We start from the raw sequence: 20934 nt of genomic DNA on the forward strand, positions 1-20934 counted from the left end.
TCAGGTTACCGAGCTGAAGGGTTTAGCCACTCACATCCTAGTGGGCAGTGTGATCTGTGAGACCAAGGACCTGTTCACGGCCATGCCTCAGGTGGTGGCTGTCGATGTCAACGACCTGGGAACAATCAAACTCAATCTGGAGGTCACATGGTTGTAAGTGGACTTAATTAAATGTCTCTTTGAGTGATGGATATATTTTTACATTTTGGTTAGTGACAGTTTAATCAGAATCAGAGGAATGTCACAGAGGAAGGTCACAGAAAGTTATTGGTGTGGTGCAAGGAGCAGAAAAACATGAACAACATGGAAACAGCAAATGAACCATATTGTAGGACATAGTATTATAAACTACACAATACATACTACAGTGGTTAGTTACATCAGTGTACTTTGACTACATTAGGTTATACTCTAACGCTGCCCTCTTCTGGAGAATCTGGGTGTCTGCTCCATTGTTACAGCATTACCATGGTACTGTAGTTCATAGTTCTCTAATGGACTTCCCCTCCTAACTGTCTCTCTGTCCTCCCCCCATGCAGTCCGTTCGATGTGGAGGACCTGACTCTCTCTTCAGGCAACGTGAGCAAGGCCACCGCCCTGCAGAGACGGGTGTCTGTCTACAGCCAGGGCACGCCAGAGACACCCACCTTCCAGGACCAGTCCTTCTTTGTGAGTCCCAGTCAGAGCGTCCTCTCCCTGGGGTGGGATAGGGGAGAGGAGTGGGTGTATGGCTTATAGCACAGCATCCTGCATACTAGCACCTGCTTGCTCACAACACAGGATCCCTCGTTGCACTAACCCTGGAACCCACTTACCCAGGATTGCTTTAAACTGTGAAACTGTGATTGTCTGTCTATGTATTCAACGTATATGTGTCTGTGTGCTAACAAAGCAATGGTTGAGTCTGACTAACCCTAACCCACCCGCCACACCCTCCTTGCTCCCCATCCTCCCTCTAACCCCCCCTCTCCCTCCCTCCACCCACCCCTGCTCCCTCCCTCGTACCACCCCCCCAACCCTGCACCCATTCCTCCTCCCTCCACCCCCTGCTACCTGTGAGTGGTAAAGGAGTGGCACGCCCGCCCCTCCCCAACCCAGCATCGCTTCTCCTTCTTCCACGCCCTGAGGAACTCCCTGTTAGAGAAGCTGAGACGCAGTCGCTCCTTTGGCGACCTGGCCTCCCTCCGCCCCAGGCCCAAGTCCAGGCTGGAGGTCTATGTGAGTGAGGTCTGCTACGCTAGTACTAGCCCCGTTTACCCCTGCCTGTGTGCCTTTGCCTGCTTATTTGTTTGCATGGAGTGGCTTGTGTCAGCCTGTGTTCACGTCCCAGACTGACACAACAGTAGGAGGAGGGAAAGAGGAGGAGGTTGTGATGTCACTAGACTATTGGAGCACTTACAGGCTCTCTCTCCTCTCATCTGACTCTCTCTCTCTCTCTCTCTCTCTGTCTGTCTCTCTCTCTCTCTCTCTCTCTCATCTCATCTGACTCTCTCTCTCTCTCATCTCATCTCTCTCTCTCTCTCTCATCTCATCTGACTCTCTCTCTCTCTATATCTCTCTCATCTCATCTGACTCTCTCTCTCTATATATCTCTCTCATCTCATCTGACTCTCTCTCTCCCCTCTCTTTCTCCCCCCCTCTTTCTCTCCCTCTCCAGTCCACCCTCCCTGATGACGTCTTTGAGAATGGTGGGTGTGGCAACTCTGAGTGCAAGCGCCTCTCCTTCACCTTTTCCGATACGTCAGTCTCCTCCTTCAGCCCAAGCCTCGCCCCAGGCCAGTCCAACCCCGAAATCACTGTCACGCCGCCTGACATGAACCATTGGCCTCAAATACCCCCCAGGGAAGACAAAGGGGTAGAAGAGATGGTTCGGGTGCATGCAGACGTAGTGGAAGAGGAGGGTGAGGAGGAAGAGGAGAGTGGTGACAGCGGCGGTAGCGTGAGTGTTAGTCTGGTCAGCGAGGAAGTGGAGTCAGAGTGGGAGAGGGCAGAGTTCCCGCTTAATGTAGGTTCCTCCTCTCTCTGCTCCGAGAGCCAGTTGTCAGCTTTGGCTCCTGAGGATGTGTTCCTGGACCACGCGGGGTCTGACAGGGATGGAGATGAGGACGACAGGTAATATGTGATTGATGTTTTGTCTTTGATGTTTATTGCACAGAGGCCAAATTAATCTCCCCTCAATGAACTTGTATTATAATCTATTAAATTCTATTCTATTCTATTGTCAGCTCAGAGCTGCTGAAGCCCGTGGAACTGGACACTGAAGAACCAGGCAGCTTGACCAGGCAACTGGTGAGGAGGCTGACGTCGTCCGACATTCTGCCCGAGGTGGTGGGTCTGAGCTGGGCCGGGGAGGGAAGCAGGGCCTTCCAGGAGAGCAGCCTGGAAGAGGCCCTGCACAGCCTGCTGCTGAGGCTGGAATCATTGGGACAACGCTGTAGAGAGATGCAGGACCTGGAACAGGAAGTGATGCGCCTGGAGGACCTGCTCAAGGTGAGGCCTGGCTTCCATGTCCCCTGTGTCATTCCAAATGGCACCCTGTTCTCTATGTGGTGCACTACCCCATGTGGCCTTGGCCAAAAGTTGCACAATGTATAGGGTACAAGGTGCCTTTTGGGATTTTCCCTGGGATGGGATTTGTTTATTTTTCATAAAGATAAATGATCTGGCAAGGTATTTAAGGGTGGTTTTTAATGTATGCTGTTAAGGTGATTGGAGCTGTATTGTGGTATTGACATTCATTAGAACCCCCCCAGAGCTACAGGTGGTCTCCATTAGTATTAGTCTAGCCAACCCCTGGCAGAGCTTTTTAGGGCAGAGTATTTCAGGGTCTCATCTTTCCCTCAGTGCTGTCTCCCGGGCTACTGTAGCAAGTCATCCATGTTCTTATAGCACCTAGTTTCTCTTAGTGCTAGCCCTCCAAGCAGGGTTTCAGCATCTCGTGACGTCTCTCCCTCAGTGTCGTCTCCCGGGCCACAGGAGCAGGTCGTCCAGTCTCAGCCTGACGGTTGAGAGCGCTCTGGAGAGCTTTGACTTCCTCAACACCTCCGACTTCGACGACGATGACACGGGTGATGACCACGTCCTCCACCACTCTGTGTTCTTTGACATGGAGGTGGAGAGGATTGGGTGAGTCAAGAGGGAGGGGAAGAGGGAAAGTCCCGTCCCCTGTACTCTCTCTAGGCTACTACACCCTACATGGGAGATAGGCAGAGTCACTACCACTATCTCCTTCTCTGGCCTCTAACCTCTGCCCTGTCACGCCACATCTCACCACAGACAATGAGATTCCACTGGGCCTTTGTGTATCACTGTGTGTGTATCCGTGTGTGTGTGTGTATCCGTGTGTGTGTGTGTATCCGTGTGTGTGTGTGTATCCGTGTGTGTGTGTATCCGTGTGTGTGTGTATCCGTGTGTGTGTGTATCCGTGTGTGTGTGTATCCGTGTGTGTGTGTATCCGTGTGTGTGTGTATCCGTGTGTGTGTGTATCCGTGTGTGTGCAGTGGTGGAAAAAGTACTAAATTCTCATAATGAAAGTCACCCAGTAAAATACTACTTGAGTAAAAGTCTAAAATGATCCACCACTTGGTTTTATATATATATATATATATATATATATATACAGTGCCTTGCGAAAGTATTCGGCCCCCTTGAACTTTGCGACCTTTTGCCACATTTCAGGCTTCAAACATAAAGATATAAAACTGTATTTTTTTGTGAAGAATCAAGAACAACTGGGACACAATCATGAAGTGGAACGACATTTATTGGATATTTCAAACTTTTTTAACAAATCAAAAACTGAAAAATTGGGCGTGCAAAATTATTCAGGCCCTTTACTTTCAGTGCAGCAAACTCTCTCCAGAAGTTCAGTGAGGATCTCTGAATGATCCAATGTTGACCTAAATGACTAATGATGATAAATACAATCCACCTGTGTGTAATCAAGTCTCCGTATAAATGCACCTGCACTGTGATAGTCTCACAGGTCCGTTAAAAGCGCAGAGAGCATCATGACGAACAAGGAACACACCAGGCAGGTCCGAGATACTGTTGTGAAGAAGTTTAAAGCCGGATTTGGATACAAAAAGATTTCCCAAGCTTTAAACATCCCAAGGAGCACTGTGCAAGGGATAATATTGAAATGGAAGGAGTATCAGACCACTGCAAATCTACCAAGACCTGGCCGTCCCTCTAAACTTTCAGCTCATACAAGGAGAAGACTGATCAGAGATGCAGCCAAGAGGCCCATGATCACTCTGGATGAACTGCAGAGATCTACAGCTGAGGTGGGAGACTCTGTCCATAGGACAACAATCAGTCGTGTATTGCACAAATCTGGCCTTTATGGAAGAGTGGCAAGAAGAAAGCCATTTCTTAAAGATATTCATAAAAAGTGTTGTTTAAAGTTTGCCACAAGCCATCTGGGAGACACACCAAACATGTGGAAGAAGGTGCTCTGGTCAGATGAAACCAAAATTGAACTTTTTGGCAACAATGCAAAACGTTATGTTTGGCGTAAAAGCAACACAGCTCATCACCCTGAACATCATCCCCACTGTCAAACATGGTGGTGGCAGCATCATGGTTTGGGTCTGCTTTTCTTCAGCAGGGACAGGGAAGATGGTTAAAATTGATGGGAAGATGGATGGAGCCAAATACAGGACCATTCTGGAAGAAAACCTGATGGAGTCTGCAGAAGACCTGAGACTGGGACGGAGATTTGTCTTCCAACAAGACAATGATCCAAAACATAAAGCAAAATCTACAATGGAATGGTTCAAAAATAAACATATCCAGGTGTTAGAATGGCCAAGTCAAAGTCCAGACCTGAATCCAATCGAGAATCTGTGGAAAGAACTGAAAACTGCTGTTCACAAATGCTCTCCATCCAACCTCACTGAGCTCGAGCTGTTTTGCAAGGAGGAATGGGAAAAAAATTCAGTCTCTCGATGTGCAAAACTGATAGAGACATACCCCAAGCGACTTACAGCTGTAATCGCAGCAAAAGGTGGCGCTACAAAGTATTAACTTAAGGGGGCTGAATAATTTTGCACGCCCAATATTTCAGTTTTTGATTTGTTAAAAAAGTTTGAAATATCCAATAAATGTCGTTCCACTTCATGATTGTGTCCGACTTGTTGTTGATTCTTCACAAAAAAATACAGTTTTATATCTTTATGTTTGAAGCCTGAAATGTGGCAAAAGGTCGCAAAGTTCAAGGGGGCCGAATACTTTCGCAAGGCACTGTATATACTTAAGTATCAAAAGTAAAGGTACGAATAATTGGTAAAAATGATGTGGGTAAAACGAAGCGTGAATCAAAAGTATGAATCTCAGGGCATCGTAGCACGTGTAAAAACTTGATGTACACAGCTGCGGGCCACTTTTTAGAAGCAAACCACTTGATTTCGGCCCTACGTTATATCGGCATCACGTCGCCCGTCCTAGGAGAGGGGGTGACTTCTACAATGTATTGATAAATCGAGAGGCTGCCTGGATGTTTAATTTAAAGACCCTTGGTCTCTTGTGATTCTACTAATCATTGTAATGTTTGTAGGCTTATTTAGCTAAATTGTACGTATGATATCCATTTGTTTTTTATATGTTCTATTTATATCTGTAAATCAACCAATGATATCAGGCCACAGCCCGCCATGATTACAGACACCTGTGTGTGTCCTTTCACACTATATAAACTAGTGACCCGCAGTGTTTGTCATCATAAACTGGTTCAGCCCTGAATGCTGATTGGCTGACAGCCGTGGTATACCACGGGTATGACAAAACATTTATTTTTAGTGTGCGAATTACGTTGGTAACCAGTTTATAATAGCAATAAGGCACTTGGGGTTTGTGGTCATGCCTAAGAACAGCCCTTAGCCGTGGTATTTTGGCCGTATACCACACCACCTCGTGCCTTATTGCTGAATTATACCCTGATGAAGACAGCTTGTCTGTCGAAACGTTGGTTATTAGGTCCTTCAATTATTGCATCTGAGCTCCTAGAGTGTGTGGCTCTCCCTTTTTTATTTTTCATGTGTTGCTGTGACTGTCATGCACGTTATGTGGTGTGATTGTTATCGCTGTTGTCAGCCTAACAGTGTCGTGGCTCGGTTTGTTTTTCTGCCCTATGTGTCTCTCTGGCCATGCCCCTCTCCTATCTCGCTTTCCTCTCTTCTTATTCTGTCTCTTTCTGTCTGTCTCGGGTGCCCACTTCCTGTCCAGATCACAATCCTAGAGAATTTGTATAATTCAATAAACATTATAGGGTGTTAAACAGCTACTCATGTTCAGTATTGAGTGTCAGACAGTAAATGCTATTCTGTACCAGAGCCTCTATATTACGATGGAACATAATGCATTTAACTCTAGCATTACATATCAGGCTGATTTACATACTGTAATATTCTCATGGTTTTAGTAGTGATTGTATTCCATTTCTATACTCTGCTGCTGCCCCCTGGTGGTGACTGTGTATCTCCTGTCTGTCTAACAGGCCTGGAGGCCAGCACCCAGAGGCCAGGGGCCACCTGAGTGAAGCCCTGACGGAGGACACCGGGGTGGGCAACAGTGTGGCCGGCAGCCCCCTGCCTCTCACCACAGGCAATGAGAATCTGGACATGGCCATCGTCATTCATCTGCAGTACTGCGATCATCTCATCCAGGTGAATGAACATGCTCCAGTGCCCTCACAGAGGAAATCTGGAAAATTATAGAGAAATGTTTTTCTTATGATATTGTTATAGTCAAAGCATGTGTCAAATCCACTGCGCTCCTATTAGGCTGCCTGTAATTTAAATGTCAAACATCATTTTTCCAATTGATAACAAACTAGACTCTGTCGTGCTCACGAATTACAGTCTTGAGCAGATGTAGAAAATGAAATTAGCATTGATCTAAGAGTGTGGCCGGGAAGTTCTCTTGTCATTTATTGGCTGCGACTGCATGGAAGAGTGGAGACTAACACAATACTACATGGTTTGGCTAGACTGTGTGCGCACCAACTCAATCTCTGTGTGTAACGACAGCTACTGTCCAGTGGGGGGAGCCCTTGGCAGCGTAGAGCCCAGCTCCAGAAGCTCTCAGCTCAGACTCAGCTGCTAGAGGAACTGGGAGAGATCAGCACAGAATGCCTGGGGAGCATCACCTCGGCTGCTGACGGTGGGTTCTCTCACTCTCTCTCTCTCTCGATACTTTACAGTTGAGTAAATATGAATATAATGGAGGCTACTTTGTACTCCCTCTCTGGGGCAAGGAACTAGGTCAGATAATGAATCTCTATGTCCTCCCTCCTCTCTCTCAGTGCTCCCAGGGCTGGCAGAGCGGCCAGGGCTGATGGCTCTGTGGTCAGAGTGTAGTGGTTCTGGAGGGCAGTTTCACACTACGCTGGACCGGGTGCTTAAACACATGCATCACAGCTACACCAGTCCACTGCAGGAGAGGCACCCACACACCACAGCTGAAACAGGTAGGTCTCTCTTTCTCTCTGTGTGTTTGTGTCTTAAAACGTTTTGTGTTTGGAGCTATTTGTTTCCAACATTTACAAAGTGCATGATGTGTATGTGAGTGAATCTGATTGATTACACCATAGTCCAGGGATCATCAGCTAGATTCAGCCGTGGGATGGGTTTTTTTCTTGCGTGGATTTCGAGGGACCGGAACATAATTACAAATAATTTGAGGACTGCAAGAAGCCCAAACAGAGATAATAATTGACTAAGACATAAAAATGTAAAACCTTTCTTACACATATGACCACGTGTCTCTATCATGCGTGGGAATACTTGCGAACAGATTTCCAAAGTTAAAATCACTTGGAGCTGATTTCCTGGTGTTTTTACAGTCTTGTGTCCAACAATGAAAATGCTAAAAAAATCAATACCGTTTTTATTTTTTATTTTTGCTGGTAAAACTTGTGGGCCAAATAAAACCACCAATTAGGGAACCCTGCCATAGTGTAGTGTCCTGTCACTGGATACATCTCACACAGCTGTCTGTCCTGTCACTGGATACATCTCACACAGCTGTCTGTCCTGTCACTGGATACATCTCACACGGCTGTATCTCTCTTCCCTCTCGGTCCTCCACAGTGATCTGGCTGGTGGTGCGTGAGATGGTGGACAGGAGTGAACTGGCCTCCCCTCCTCCCTCGGCCCTGTCCCAGGACGTCCTCACAGTGTTCCAATTCCACAGCTACGTCTCAGAGCACAGTGTTGGGGACATGAAGGAACACCTACTGCAGGTGGCTAGAGAGGGTAAGGCTCAGGACCAACACACCTTCTACCAGCATTCATGTAACTAGCCTCCCTTCCTCATCTGTTGGGGGTCCTAGTGTACTAATTTCCTTGGAGGCGGAGTTGTTTATAATCTAGGTGCCAGTCTGTTTTGCATTAACTAACATTTTGCTGTTTGGCAAGACAATGATGTAGTGTGGTATGTCGAACCAGTCAGTAACCCAAGTTAGAGGTCTGATCTGATGAAGACTGAGGGGTCCAAACATTGACTTGCTACATGGTCCGCTGAACAAAACTTGCTTGTAGCTATAAGTACCCGTGTGAGTTAATTATGTAATAAACTGGAATGGCCGTCCATCCCTCAGCTGTGTTTGCGGAAGGCCTGAGCGGCGGCGACTCGGAGCGTTGTCTAAAGGAATTAGAAGAGGTGTCACACACCGGCCTGTGTCCCCAGTTGCAGACTCTCAGGGCCCTGGCCTCCCTCCTCTCCCACAAAGACCCCCAGCTCAGCAAGGCCGCAACTGCCTACATCACTTCCGCTGCCTCTCACACACCCTTTAGGTCAAAGGTCAGTGTGTGTGTGTGAAATGGTGTTTCTATTAGCCTGGGAGTGTCAAGGATCAACCCTACTGTCTGTCAAGGTACTCACTAAATCAGCCAGGATTACTGGACAGGTGTGTTATGGGAGGGAACTGAGTTTCTGTGTGTGTTTACAGGCGGTGGACTGCTACACACAGTCCTTGTCGGAGGGGGGAGTTCTAACGCAAAGGTCTGCCTGCGCTGCTCTCAGTTGTCTACAGGTTAGTGTATCTGACTGCAATATTCTATTTATTTATTTAATTTTAAATTTTACCCTCTTTTCTCCCCAATTTCGTGGTATCCAATTGTTAGAAATTACTATCTTGTCTCATCGCTACAACTCCCATACGGGCTCGGGAGAGACGAAGGTCGAAAGCCATGAGTCCTCCGAAACACAACCCAACCAAGCCGCACTGCTTCTTAACACAGCGCGCATCCAACCCGGAAGCCAGCCGCACCAATGTGCCGGAGGAAACACTGTGCACTGCGCCCGGCCAAGGATATCAAGGATATAGGACAAGGATATCCCTACCGGCCAAACCCTCCCTATCCCGGAAGACGCTAGGCCAATTGTGCGTCGCCCCACGGACCTCCTGGTCGCGGCCGGCTGCGACAGAGCCTGGGCGCGAACCCAGAGTCTCTGGTGGCACAGCCCGGGAAGCCTCGCAATATTCAATTTCCATGGAAGATAAAGTGAAGTTTAACCAGTCTGTATGTTCCTGGTCTTAGTAAGATTGATTTATTAATCAAGTAATTCATATTCATTATGTCTCCCTGCAAGAGCGTGACATTCCTTATGAGCTTCTTCAGTGGCTTAGTCTCCTTTCATCAACGTACCGGTTATGAAGTGCACCTGTTCTTCTCTCTGTCAGGCGGTAGAGAGTATTCGAGCGGTGGTGTTGCTGTGTGACTCGGCAGACGAGGAGCTTCACCACATTGCCATAGAAACCCTGCTCACCTTGGGTGAGTGGTTGACAAACAATGTCTTTTTTAGTGAACCTTGATCCATTTTCAAATGGTTGAGGTCTAACATCTCCTTCTCTTTCTTCTTCTGCCGATGACGGTCCCTAGGAGAGGAGGGGCGTCTGGCGTATGAGCAGCTGGACACGGTACCCAGGGAGCTGGTACAACTGGGGACACGGCGAGGGACCGCTGTCACCACCGCCTTCTGAAAGCACAGGTCTAATTAACTTAACCTAGGAGCATCATAACCACAGGAGGGGGACAACCCCCTCCCCCCCAACAGAACAACCTGTCCTGGCCTCCCTCCACTGCGCCTGAACATTTGAATGGACACAGCTAGGGGGAGGGGCCTGATCAAAGCAGAGGAGCCCAACTCATCATCAAAGGGCCACATGTCTCATCCTTCTCAACAGACTGGTCTAAATCCTAGCTGTCCACTGAACACCACTATTAAGCAATCTCTCACTGCACAGACAGAGCCTATTTACTATCATAACTATTATTATGAATCTTATTATCACGGTTGTGTTTGACATTGTTATTATCAGTATCACAGTTATGATTGCTTTATATAACTGCTATTAATTATTTGTTTAAGTAAGTGACGTTCACATTAGTCGACGGCTATTTGTACTTTGGAATTGCACTGTGGCAGGCATGTAAATATCATAGCACAGCATTAAACTTTGTGTGATAATGAGTGACGCATCGAAATGGATTGAGTTGGTGTTTTTCTGATATGCACCGTTGAGTTTCAGGGATTTTACAGACAGTTTGAACACTTTCTGTCAGAGTGTGTCATGGATGAGAAGTCAGAAGACAGATTCAGGTTGCTCAGGAGAAGGTAGTTAAGCAATGTTCGCAATCTCACGTCATCAACATGCAAAAAGAGGAAGACTGTGTCTTACCGGCCAGCAATGTCCTCACTTCATCAACATGCACAACGTGGAGAGAATCATATACTTGGACTGCTTAACAAACTCTTCTACCCACACATGCCTGGGATCTGCATTCAGAGTTTGATTGAATGTCTGCTTGCTGGGAACTGATTTGAGATCAGTTGTTTAAGCCACTGGAGGAGATTGATCAGAATCTATTGTTTTGGAAGCAGGTTGGCCTCCATGCATGTGCCCATTACTACATGTACTGCTCTTTTCATCCTATTGGTACTAATGCAGTCTAGGAGTATGTGTTAGTTAGGTAATGTTAGTGAGAAATGAGAACGTAACTGCTCCATAGCGGTACAGATCAGAACCAAGGGGTGTGTATAAGTTGGGATGTTGCCGAGGCTATAGTGCTCCGTATTGCTTCTTATGCCTATTGTAACTATACTACTGAGTCCGTGGCTTCTTTGCCACGACAACAAAACATGTTTGTTTCTCGACCTCATTTATTTTCTTATTTACACGTCACATTTTGGATTCTAATATTCTTTCATTTGCATGTACGTTTTTGAGGAAGAGGGCAGAATGCAGATACTAGTCAAATTGTTGTTTTTCTGCTTCTGGTTGACATTTCAAATATTGGCCTCAAATTCATTTAGGGAATGATCTTGCTTACATAAAATGTAACTCAAAATGTGGATTTGTTTAGCTCTTTTGGAATTTGTTTATGCGTTTAAAGGAAAATCCACTCAAAAACTATATTTTGGGAGAGTATCAATAGTAGACTAATGAAAACAAATACCAAAAAGCTGTTTAAGTGGATTCTTCCTTTAAGTAGAATGACTGGCTGATTATTATTTGGAGAGGATTTGCCAATATCATATAGCTTTGGTCCAAATGGGAGAGTAGATATTAGAGAATGTTACTTTATTACGCAAGTGACTCATAACCAAAGTAAAGCCTGAATTTAAGAAGATCATCTTTTGTAAGAATAAATTCTGAACGTATCTGCAACCTGGCCTCTACACCCAGACTCACCTGAAAAGCACAACAATATTAATCAATGTTATCTAAATGATCATCCCAATCCTGCGACATTACATCGGGTTCTAACTAATTGCACTCTCTCCAAAAGCCATAGCGATGAAATAGGTGTAGTTAAGGCAGTAATATGTGTGATAATGTTATTTTTTTCTTTTGTATATTAAAGCTGTAAGTGTGAGTTGTTCAAATTGAAGATGGCTTTTTGTTTTTCTATGTCAAAGTGGCCTTGTGTTCGCTGAACATGGTCTATATTTTGAGTAACAATGCCTGTTTCTCCCATGATGTGAATAACATTACAGTATTTTAGTAAGATGATACTAGTTACTTCAAGGACTAATTCTAACAACATCCTTGTTGTTTTTTCTCTCCACGAGGCCTCTGCTTTCTTTCTACTAAACGTGACCAGTGTTGTGAATTGACATTTTGCTTCAATTCAAATCCAAGTCATCAGATTAAAGACGTAGGTCAAATAATTCAACGTTGTTTAATATTCATCATATTTTATGTAACCACACATGATTTGCATTATATCTTTACATTATGGTAAACCTTGGAATTGAACAGAAAGCACACAGAAAGGTCATGTCACATAGCTTCAGTAGACTGCATTACATTATTTTATCCTATTGGTTTACAGTATTTCTCCTGCTCAATGAAAGTGGCAATAAAGTTTATTTTTGCATAATTATGAAAATGTTGTCCGATTGGTTCATTTATTGGAGATGCATAGGATATGGATCAGAAGTTCTCAGGTTGTAATCTTGCCGATGCCTTTTCTTAAAATAGGGCCACCTTGCATGTGGTTTACGTGATCTGATCAAGAGGAGCCAATCCCAAGGGGACTCCCAATCACGGCCGGTTGTGACACAGCCTGGAATTGAACCAGGGTCTGTAGTGATGCCTCTTGCACTGAGATGCAGTGCCTTAGACTGCTGCCTCCCGAGCATCTGCCCAGCCCAGCATGCTCACTCTCCCATCTCTACTGCCTACATTGTTTGACACTTGGCCTTAAATCGGACCAATTTGTTTTTCTCAGTTGACCATGCTATTAAAATATTAAAATAGTGTCAATGATGGGGGATTAATAGACTTCAAGTTTTTTTTAAATACATTTTTTCAAGATGAGTTATGAGAAGAGAATTGTCCAGCCCATCGGGTATCTCACAACACCCCCATATGTCTTGTCTTGAAATATGCAGACAGAAGGAATAAGAGTACGTTTACATTGTCATACAGTTGAAGTCGGAGGTTTACATACATCTTAGCCAAATACATTTAAACTCAGTTTTTCACAATTCCTGACATTTAATCAGAGTAAAAATTCCCTGTTTTAGGTCAGTTAGGATCACCACTTTATTTTAAGAATGTGAAATGTCAGAATAATAGTAGAGAGAATGATTTATTTCAGCTTTAATTTCTTTCATCACATTCCCAGTGGGTCAGAAGTTTACATACACTCAATTCGTGTTTGGTAGCATTACCTTTAAATTGTTTAATTTGGGTCAAACGTTTCGGGTAGCCGTCTAAAAGCTTCCCACAATAAGTTGGGTGAATTTTGGCCCATTCCTCCTGACAGAGCTGGTGTAACTGAATCAGGTTTGTAGGCCTCCTTGCTCACACACACTTTTTCAGCTCTGCCCACAAATGTTCTGTGGGGTGGGGCCATCACAAAGGTCAGGGCTTTGTGATGGCCACTCCAATACCTTGACTTTGTTTCCTTAAGCCATTTTGACACAACTTTGGAAGTATGCTTTGGGTCATTGTCCATCTGGAAGACCCATTTGCGACCAAGCTTTAACCTGATGTCTTTTGATATTGCTTCAATATATCAACATCATTTTTCTGCCTCATGATACCATCTATTTTGTGAAGTGCACCAGTCCCTCCTGCTGCAAAGCACCCCCACAACATGATGCTGCCACCCCCGTTCTTCAAGATTGGGATGGTGTCTTCGGCTTGAAATCCTCCCCCTTTTTCCTCCAAACATAATGGTCATTATGGCTAAACAGTTCATTTTTGTTTCATCAGACCAGAGGATATTTCTCCAAAAAGTATAATCTTTGTCCCCATGTGTAGATGCAAACTGTAGTTTGGCTTTTTCATGGTGTTTTGGAGCAGTAGCTTCTTCCTCGCTGAGAAGCCTTTCAGGTTATGTCGATGTTGGACTCGTTTTACTGTGGACATAGAAACTTTAATACATGTTTCCTCCAGCATATTCACAAGGTCCTTTGCTGTTGTTCTGGGATTGATTTGCACTTTTCGCACCAAAGTACGTTCATCTCTAGGAGACAGAACGCGTTTCCTTCCTGAGCGGCATGATGGCTGCGTGGTCCCATAGTGTTTATACTTGCGTACTATTGTTTGTACAAATGAATGTGGTACCTTCAGGCGTTTGGAAATTGCTCCCAAGGATGAACCAGACATGTGGAGGTCTACAATTAATTTGAGGTCTTAGCTGATTTCTTTTGATTTTCCCATGATGTCAAGCAAGGAGGCACTGAGTTTTGAAGGTAGGCCTTGAAATACATCCACAAGTACACCTCCAATTGACTCAAATGTCAATTAGCCTATCAGAAGCTTCTAAAGTCATGACATCATTTTCTGGAATTGTCCATGCTGTTTAAAGGCACAGTCAACTTAGTGTATGTAAACTTCTGACCAACTGGAGTTGTGATACACTGAATTATAAGTGAAATAATTTGTCGGTAAACAATTGTTGGAAAAATGACTTGCGTGATGCACAAAGTAGATGTCCTAACCGACTTGCCAAAAGTCGAAACCAGCTGTTCAGAGAACATCTGCCTCCAGAGATAAAACATTTTTATCCCAAGAGGGTGTGACACCTACTCCTATTGCCTGCTGCATGAATTGTGATCTGCTGATCTGTTCACCATCTGCCCTGGCCTGACTCCCCCTGTCCTGTACAGGTACCCCACCACACTTCCCCTTCTGCTTGCCTACAGCACTCACACACTGTTGGGGCCAGCCCCAAGTCATTATTGTTTTGTGCTTTTTGATATTTTGTTATTTGCCTCATGACTTCTGTATGTTTTGTTGACTATGAACTTTCTTGTTTACCCAACTGTAGGACAGGCTGTTTGTTCCCACACTTGGTGCTCTGACTCTCTATTGGTTGCAAATACTTTTGGCCTCCCATCCTATTCCAACCACCTCTCGCCGGCTTTGTATTCATGTTACCTGATGAAATTGCTATACAATATGATCTTGTTGCCATCTAATGCACATTCAAATGTCATAAATCAACACTGCAGAGCTCTTCCTAGGCCCCAGGATCTAAATTTACATCAACAAAGATTAGTTTTATACTCAGCTGGCCCCTACCTGGATGTTGTGTTAAACGCTCTGCAACAAAACATTCTCTGCTCTTAACCCTGTTCTGAACACCTCCAAAACAAAAGTCATGTGATTTGGTAAGAAGAATGCCCCTCACCCCACTGGTGGGTACTGGAGGACTGGGGTTGGGAAACAAACCTTCCAGCAGTGACATACTCATCACACTGTCACCTCTCCTCTTTGTTTGTCCTTTTAGCCCCGTTTACACCCGACTTGCCTAGTTAAATACATTTAAAATATATATAAATTATACTCATTAGTTTATACTGGATACATTTGTTAACTGTAATTTCATTAATTATGGTTCAACTTTCCTTCCACCTTGTGCCTACATCAGTTATTGTTAAGTCTTGGTTCCAATAGTTTAAGAGATTGTCAGTTGGATATGCTCTCTGCAAGGTTTAGTATATCATCCCGATCATATTAACATCATTTTCTGTCTGCCAAAGTTTTGGGATTTATTTTAGTTAATAACAAGCACTCCACCGAACACAAGTTATTTTAAAATCATCTAGAGTACACCAGTCTAAAATGTGGACACGCTCAGGACACAGGACGCATGTTACCACCAGGTGTAAACAGGGCTAAAAGGACAAATAAAGAGGAGAGATGACAGTGTGATGAGTATGTCACTGCTGGAAGGTTAAGCGGCTGTGGGAAAGTACACACTCATCCTCTAGCTCAGTTTCCCAACTGCAGTCCTTGAGTACCCCCAACAGCACACATTTTCGTTGTAGCCCCAGACAAGCATGCCTGATTCAATTTATCAATCCCTTGATGAGTTGAATCAGGCATGTTTGTCCAGGGCTATAATGAAAATGTGTACAGTTCGGGGTACTCGAGGACTAGAGTTGGGAAACTTAACTAGCTGACTTTACAAAGTTTTCTAACAAGAGGAAAAAAGTTGTGTTCAGACAGGGATTATCAGCCTACATAAACCAGCAGATAAAGTTGTGTGCTTGTGTGATTGGTATTTCCAGAGAAAGAACTATCCGTGTCTATGGATATCGCTGAAGTGATTCTACTTGCATAAAGAATGTAGATGCATCACAATGGTAAGAGAATTTTGTATTCCATCTCAAGCATTCCGATCCACACACATTCAGCTGAACACAGAGGAAAACTGACACCATGTTTCAGCGAATTGCATTATTTTACAGCAACCATATCAAAAACTACCTGTTTCCCAATGATGAGGGGTCTGATGAAGGCAATAAGAAACTGCACTATAAGAAGATTAGACTAGCAGGCCAGGACATTCAGAACACAGAACTGCCTCTGGAGAATAGAGTACTGGCAGTCCACAACATTGGCCTACTGGGATACACAGGTATAGTGTAGTATAAGAAACAGGTGTGCTTAATGCTTAAACCTTATTCAACACTTTGTAAAGTAGTAAACTATATTGATTGAAATAAAGAGAAGAAACCTGCAATCACTGAATAGGTGTATCTCAGGGCTCTCCAACTCTGTTTCTGGAGAGCTACACTCCTGTAGGTTCACAGAAACCTCAGTCATAACTAACCAGATTCAGCATATCAATTAGCTAATTATATTAGAATCAAGTGCGCTAGATTAGGGTTGGAGCTAAAACCTACAGGATGGTAGCTCTGCAGGAATCGAGTTGGAGAAACCCTGTATTTAGCTAATCAACACTTTTCGTACTGTAGCAGAGGCTACAAAGGTCACCTTGACTATATAATCTATTGTTTTAACACAAATGATAACCATCCTACGGGAGCTCTGTGTAAACAGTATTATGGAATGTTTTCTGGTGGCAGGTAGCCTAGAGGTTAAGAGCTTTGGGCCAATAACCGAAATGTTGCGGGTTCAAATCCCAGAGCCGCCTAGGTGAAAAATCTGTCGATGCAATTAACCTGAGATTATCCATTATATTATGCTCAAGGTCAAATCAAACTTTGACACATGTGCTGAATACAGACGTTACTGTGAAATGCTTACTTACAAGCCCTTAACCAACAGTCCAGGCCAAGAAAAGATTAACCAAGTACATTCAAATAAAAAGTAATAAAATGTAACACAATAAGAATAACAAGGTTATATACAGGGGGCACCGGTACCAAGTCAGTGTGCGGGGTTACAGGATAGTTGAGGTAATTTGTACATATAGGTGGGGGTAGTGACTATGCATAGATAAACAGCAAGTAGCAGCAATGTACAAAGGGGGGGGTCAACGTAAATTGTCAAGTGGTGATTGTATTAATTGTTCAGCAGTCTTATGGCTTGGGGGTAGAAGCTGTTGAGGAACCTTTTGGTCCTAGACTTGGCGCTCCGGTGCCGCGCGGTCGCAGAGAAAACAGTCTATGACTTGCGTCTGACAATTTTATGAGCTTTCCTCTAACTCTGCAGAAAAGAAACGTCCTCTCACTGTTCACTTAGTTTATTTTCAGCAAAGTTAACATGTGCAAATATTTGTATGAACATAAGATTCAACAACAGACAAACTGAACAAGTTGTGTCCCTGATCAAAAGGGAGGGGGGGTCAAAAATCAAAAGTAACATTCAGTAGCTGGTGTGGCCACCAGCTGTATTAAGTACTACGGTGCATCTCCTCCTCGTAGACTGCCCCAGATTTGCCAGTTCTTGCTGTGAAATGTTACCCCACTCTTCCACCAAGGCACCTGCAAGATCCCTGACATTTCTGGGGGAATGGCCCTTGTCCTCACCCTCCGATCCAACAGGTCCCAGATGTGCTCAATGGGATTGCGATCCGGGCTCTTCGCTGGCCATGGCAGAACACTAACATTCCTGTCTTGCAGAAGTCACCCACAGAACGAGCAGTATGGCTGGTGGCATTGTCATGCTAGAGGGTCATGCCAGGATGAGACTGCAGGAAGGGTACCACATGAGGGAGGATGTCTTCCCTGTAAAGCACAGCGTTGAGATTGCCTGCAATGACAACAAGCTCAGTCCAATGATGCTGTGACACCGCCCCAGACCATGACAGACCCTCCACCTCCAAATCAATCCCGTACCAGAGTACAGGCCTCGGTGTAACACTCATTCCTTTGATGATAAATGTGAATCTGACCATCACCCCCAGTGAGACAAAACCGCGACTCGTCAGAGAAGAGCACTTTTTGCCAGTCCTGTCTGGTCCAGCGACTGTGGGTTTGTGCCCATAGGCGACATTGTTGCCGGTAATGTCTGGTGAGGACCTGCCTTACAAAAGGCCTTACAAGCCCTCAGTCTAGCCTCTCTCAGCCTACTGCGGACAGTCTGAGCACTGATGGAGGGATTGTGCATTCCTGGTGTAACTCGGGCAGTTGTTGCCATCCTGTACCTGTCCCGCAGGTGTGATGTTCGGATGTACCGATCCTGTGCAGGTGTTGTTACACGTGGTCTGCCACTGCGAGGACGATCAGCTGTCCACCCTGCAGCGCTGTCTTAGGCGTCTCACAGTATGGACATTGCAATTTATTGTCCTGGCCACATCTGCAGTCCTCATGCCTCCTTGCAGCATGCCTAAGGCACATTCACACAGATGAGCAGTGACCCTGGGCATCTTTCTTTTGGTGTTTTTCCAGAGTCAATAGAAAAGCCTCTTTAGTGTCCTAAGTTTTCATAACTAACATTAATTGCCTACAGTCTGTAAGCTGTTAGTGTCTTAACGACCGTTCCACAGCTGCATGTTCATTAATTGTTTATGGTTCATTGAACAGGCATGGGAAACGGTGTTAAAACCCTTTACAATGAAGATTGTGAAGTTATTTGGATTTTTGCAAATTATCTTTGAAAGACAGGGTCCTGAAAAAGGGATGTTTTTTTTGAGTTTGTGCAAGATGCTTCCTTGACTCAGGCTGCTTGACTAGACTGACAAAATTCAAAAGGCAGTAAGGTAATTTCTGCATGACCAAATTTACATTTTTTGCTTAGTTTCATTCATGCTTTCACAAAGAATATAAACCACGTAGGCTATTGGGATTATATGTTTTATATTTGTAGCTACATCCCCTATAACAAGAAAGACAACAATGGTGGTCATGCCAACCCATTGTATTTTTTACCAAAGTGCTATGACTGATTTTTAGTGTAGTATGTCACCACAGGTGGCTCATAGTTCAATGGTTGAGAATTCTAAACCCACATGAGCTAAAAGTACCCAAAACCAGAGTTAATTTGACCATTGGAAAAAGAGCTACTGTGTAAATACTGCTATGTGGGTTGGATTGAACTGAGGCCCTAATCTTCATTTTCAAGGTGATTGTACTTTCCTTCCCAACACAATGTTGCAATATGAAAGTCTACGTTTAGCACCATTTTTGCACCTCATCGGGGATTTTTGAATTACATTGCAAGTGAAAAATCAATGTCAGGGACTCAGCGCGTGACCACAGTGAGCCAACTGGCCAGACAGATATGCTCGTCGTGGACATTATTTTATTAGAGCATGCCAGTGGACTTCTAAGTGTGCTTTAGTGAGAAAGTGTTGGGATCAGGTTCAACTACATGTACCCAACACAAAATTATTCATAAGCAATTTCACCCACCCACAACTTCACCAGAAAGCATTTTATTAAATAGAATGGGTTGGGCAGAGGCTGAATTTGGGGTTTAGTTACACCCTTTAACCCTAATTGCTCATGTAAGTCACTCTGGATAACAGCTTCTGCTAAATGTTGACATCCAATTGCGCAAAATTGTCGTGGTGAGGTCCAATTTGTAAGTCGCTCTGCTAAATGACTTAAATGTAAATGTATAACTCCTGTGGGCTAATTTGACCGGTTGGGGCATACTTACACAATGGACTGTTTTGGTCCCTGTATGCTAATTCAATTAAATTGATAAATTACATGAACAGCTAAATGCATGTGTTTGGTACCACTGCACTGCTCAAATTAACTCCAAGATTATATTAATTGTCTTGTGAAATCAGAGCACAATTGCAAAGCCATCGTGTGTCAACGTTTGATATGTAGCTACTGAAAGTAGATAGATACACCCCAAAAGAAGTACTTTGCCTCTGAAAAGTATTAAACCACTTCCCCAGGTGGCTATGCAGCAGCAACCTGTGCTGCAGAGTACATGCCAGCCATGGCAGACTTCCTCAAGCAGCACAGCCTGTCAGATGACCAGAGGATCACTGTGCTAGAGGGGCTGTCTGGTGTCTGTTATGTCCACTTGACCAACCAGAAGCAGGCCCACTCAATAGGCATCTACTCCACACTACAGGTAGAGAAAGGTTATTCAACACTTACCCTATGGAGGTCCAGAGCCTGCTGGTTCTATTCTGATAATTCATTGCACCCAGCTGGTGTCCCAGGTCTAAAGCAGTCCTTGATTAGAGAGGAACAATTAAATGCAGTGGCATTGTGGTAGAGTTGGCATTTTAAAGGGCCTGGAGGTTAGAGCAGCAGGTAGGGAGAGCAGTTACCTCTGGCTATAGATGGTCACCTGCCATTGTGGCCTTGAGCAAGGCACTGAAGCCATAAAATATAATTTTTGCATAAAATTCCAAGCCAAAATTGGTCTGACAATTTAGTACGCAATCTTCACCTACAGGAGCTGATGGACCCCACCTGCCCACTGTCTCTATCCACCAAGGCTAAAATGTGGAGCTGCTACTTGCTCAACATCCTGTGTTGTAACAACATCCCAGTTATACGCACCTTGGTGGGGTCACAGAGCCTGAGGCTGACTCTAGAGGCTCTGGAGGGACAGGACTGGTACGGCTGGCCCAAGAACTACGCCAGGGAACTGCTCTGCATGCTAGGGTTCTGGGCACCACAGGTTGTTACAGCACTAGGCGCAGGACAGGTTACAGTGCAAAACGATGGCTCTTAAGCAAACTCATTTCTGATGCCTTTGTTTGAGGTCAGGTTTAAACATAGGCCAACCGATGTCACTATTCTTTT

General features: G+C 44.6%; 2 protein-coding genes across 6 annotated transcripts in view; both read left to right on the top strand.

Annotated features, from left to right (window-relative positions):
- Positions 1 to 12398, top strand: part of LOC115128651 (rho family-interacting cell polarization regulator 2) — an 85476-nt gene extending 73078 nt beyond the window's left edge. For all 5 annotated transcript variants that reach the window (XM_029658706.2, XM_029658707.2, XM_029658708.2 and 2 more), the window contains exons 11-23: positions 5 to 153; positions 540 to 669; positions 1658 to 2112; positions 2226 to 2490; positions 2957 to 3126; positions 6497 to 6665; positions 7029 to 7161; positions 7304 to 7468; positions 8091 to 8255; positions 8600 to 8802; positions 8951 to 9034; positions 9686 to 9776; positions 9885 to 12398. In XM_029658706.2, the coding sequence (XP_029514566.1) occupies positions 5 to 153; positions 540 to 669; positions 1658 to 2112; positions 2226 to 2490; positions 2957 to 3126; positions 6497 to 6665; positions 7029 to 7161; positions 7304 to 7468; positions 8091 to 8255; positions 8600 to 8802; positions 8951 to 9034; positions 9686 to 9776; positions 9885 to 9985 (2280 nt within the window). In that variant the 3' untranslated portion in view covers positions 9986 to 12398. The remainder of the gene's footprint in view (positions 1 to 4; positions 154 to 539; positions 670 to 1657; positions 2113 to 2225; positions 2491 to 2956; positions 3127 to 6496; positions 6666 to 7028; positions 7162 to 7303; positions 7469 to 8090; positions 8256 to 8599; positions 8803 to 8950; positions 9035 to 9685; positions 9777 to 9884) is intronic.
- Positions 12399 to 16189: 3791 nt separating this feature from the next.
- LOC135571537 (armadillo-like helical domain-containing protein 2) lies at positions 16190 to 20863 on the top strand. Its single transcript, XM_065018141.1, has 3 exons — positions 16190 to 16388; positions 20070 to 20251; positions 20582 to 20863. Exons 1-3 carry the CDS (start codon positions 16190 to 16192, stop codon positions 20861 to 20863), a joined length of 663 nt encoding a protein of 220 aa, XP_064874213.1.
- The last annotated feature ends 71 nt before the right edge of the window (positions 20864 to 20934 follow it).

This window comes from Oncorhynchus nerka, linkage group LG4 (assembly GCF_034236695.1).
Source record: "Oncorhynchus nerka isolate Pitt River linkage group LG4, Oner_Uvic_2.0, whole genome shotgun sequence".
Lineage (NCBI taxonomy): Eukaryota > Metazoa > Chordata > Actinopteri > Salmoniformes > Salmonidae > Oncorhynchus > Oncorhynchus nerka.

Excerpts from the sequence above, each read along its gene's own strand:
- LOC135571537 (XM_065018141.1), top strand. The coding sequence starts at position 16,190 with ATGTTTCAGCGAATTGCATTATTTTACAGCAACCATATCAAAAACTAC. Across the intron at positions 16,389-20,069 it reads TGGCCTACTGGGATACACAG|GTGGCTATGCAGCAGCAACC; the intron begins GTATAGTGTAGT and ends CCACTTCCCCAG. Across the intron at positions 20,252-20,581 it reads GCATCTACTCCACACTACAG|GAGCTGATGGACCCCACCTG; the intron begins GTAGAGAAAGGT and ends CTTCACCTACAG.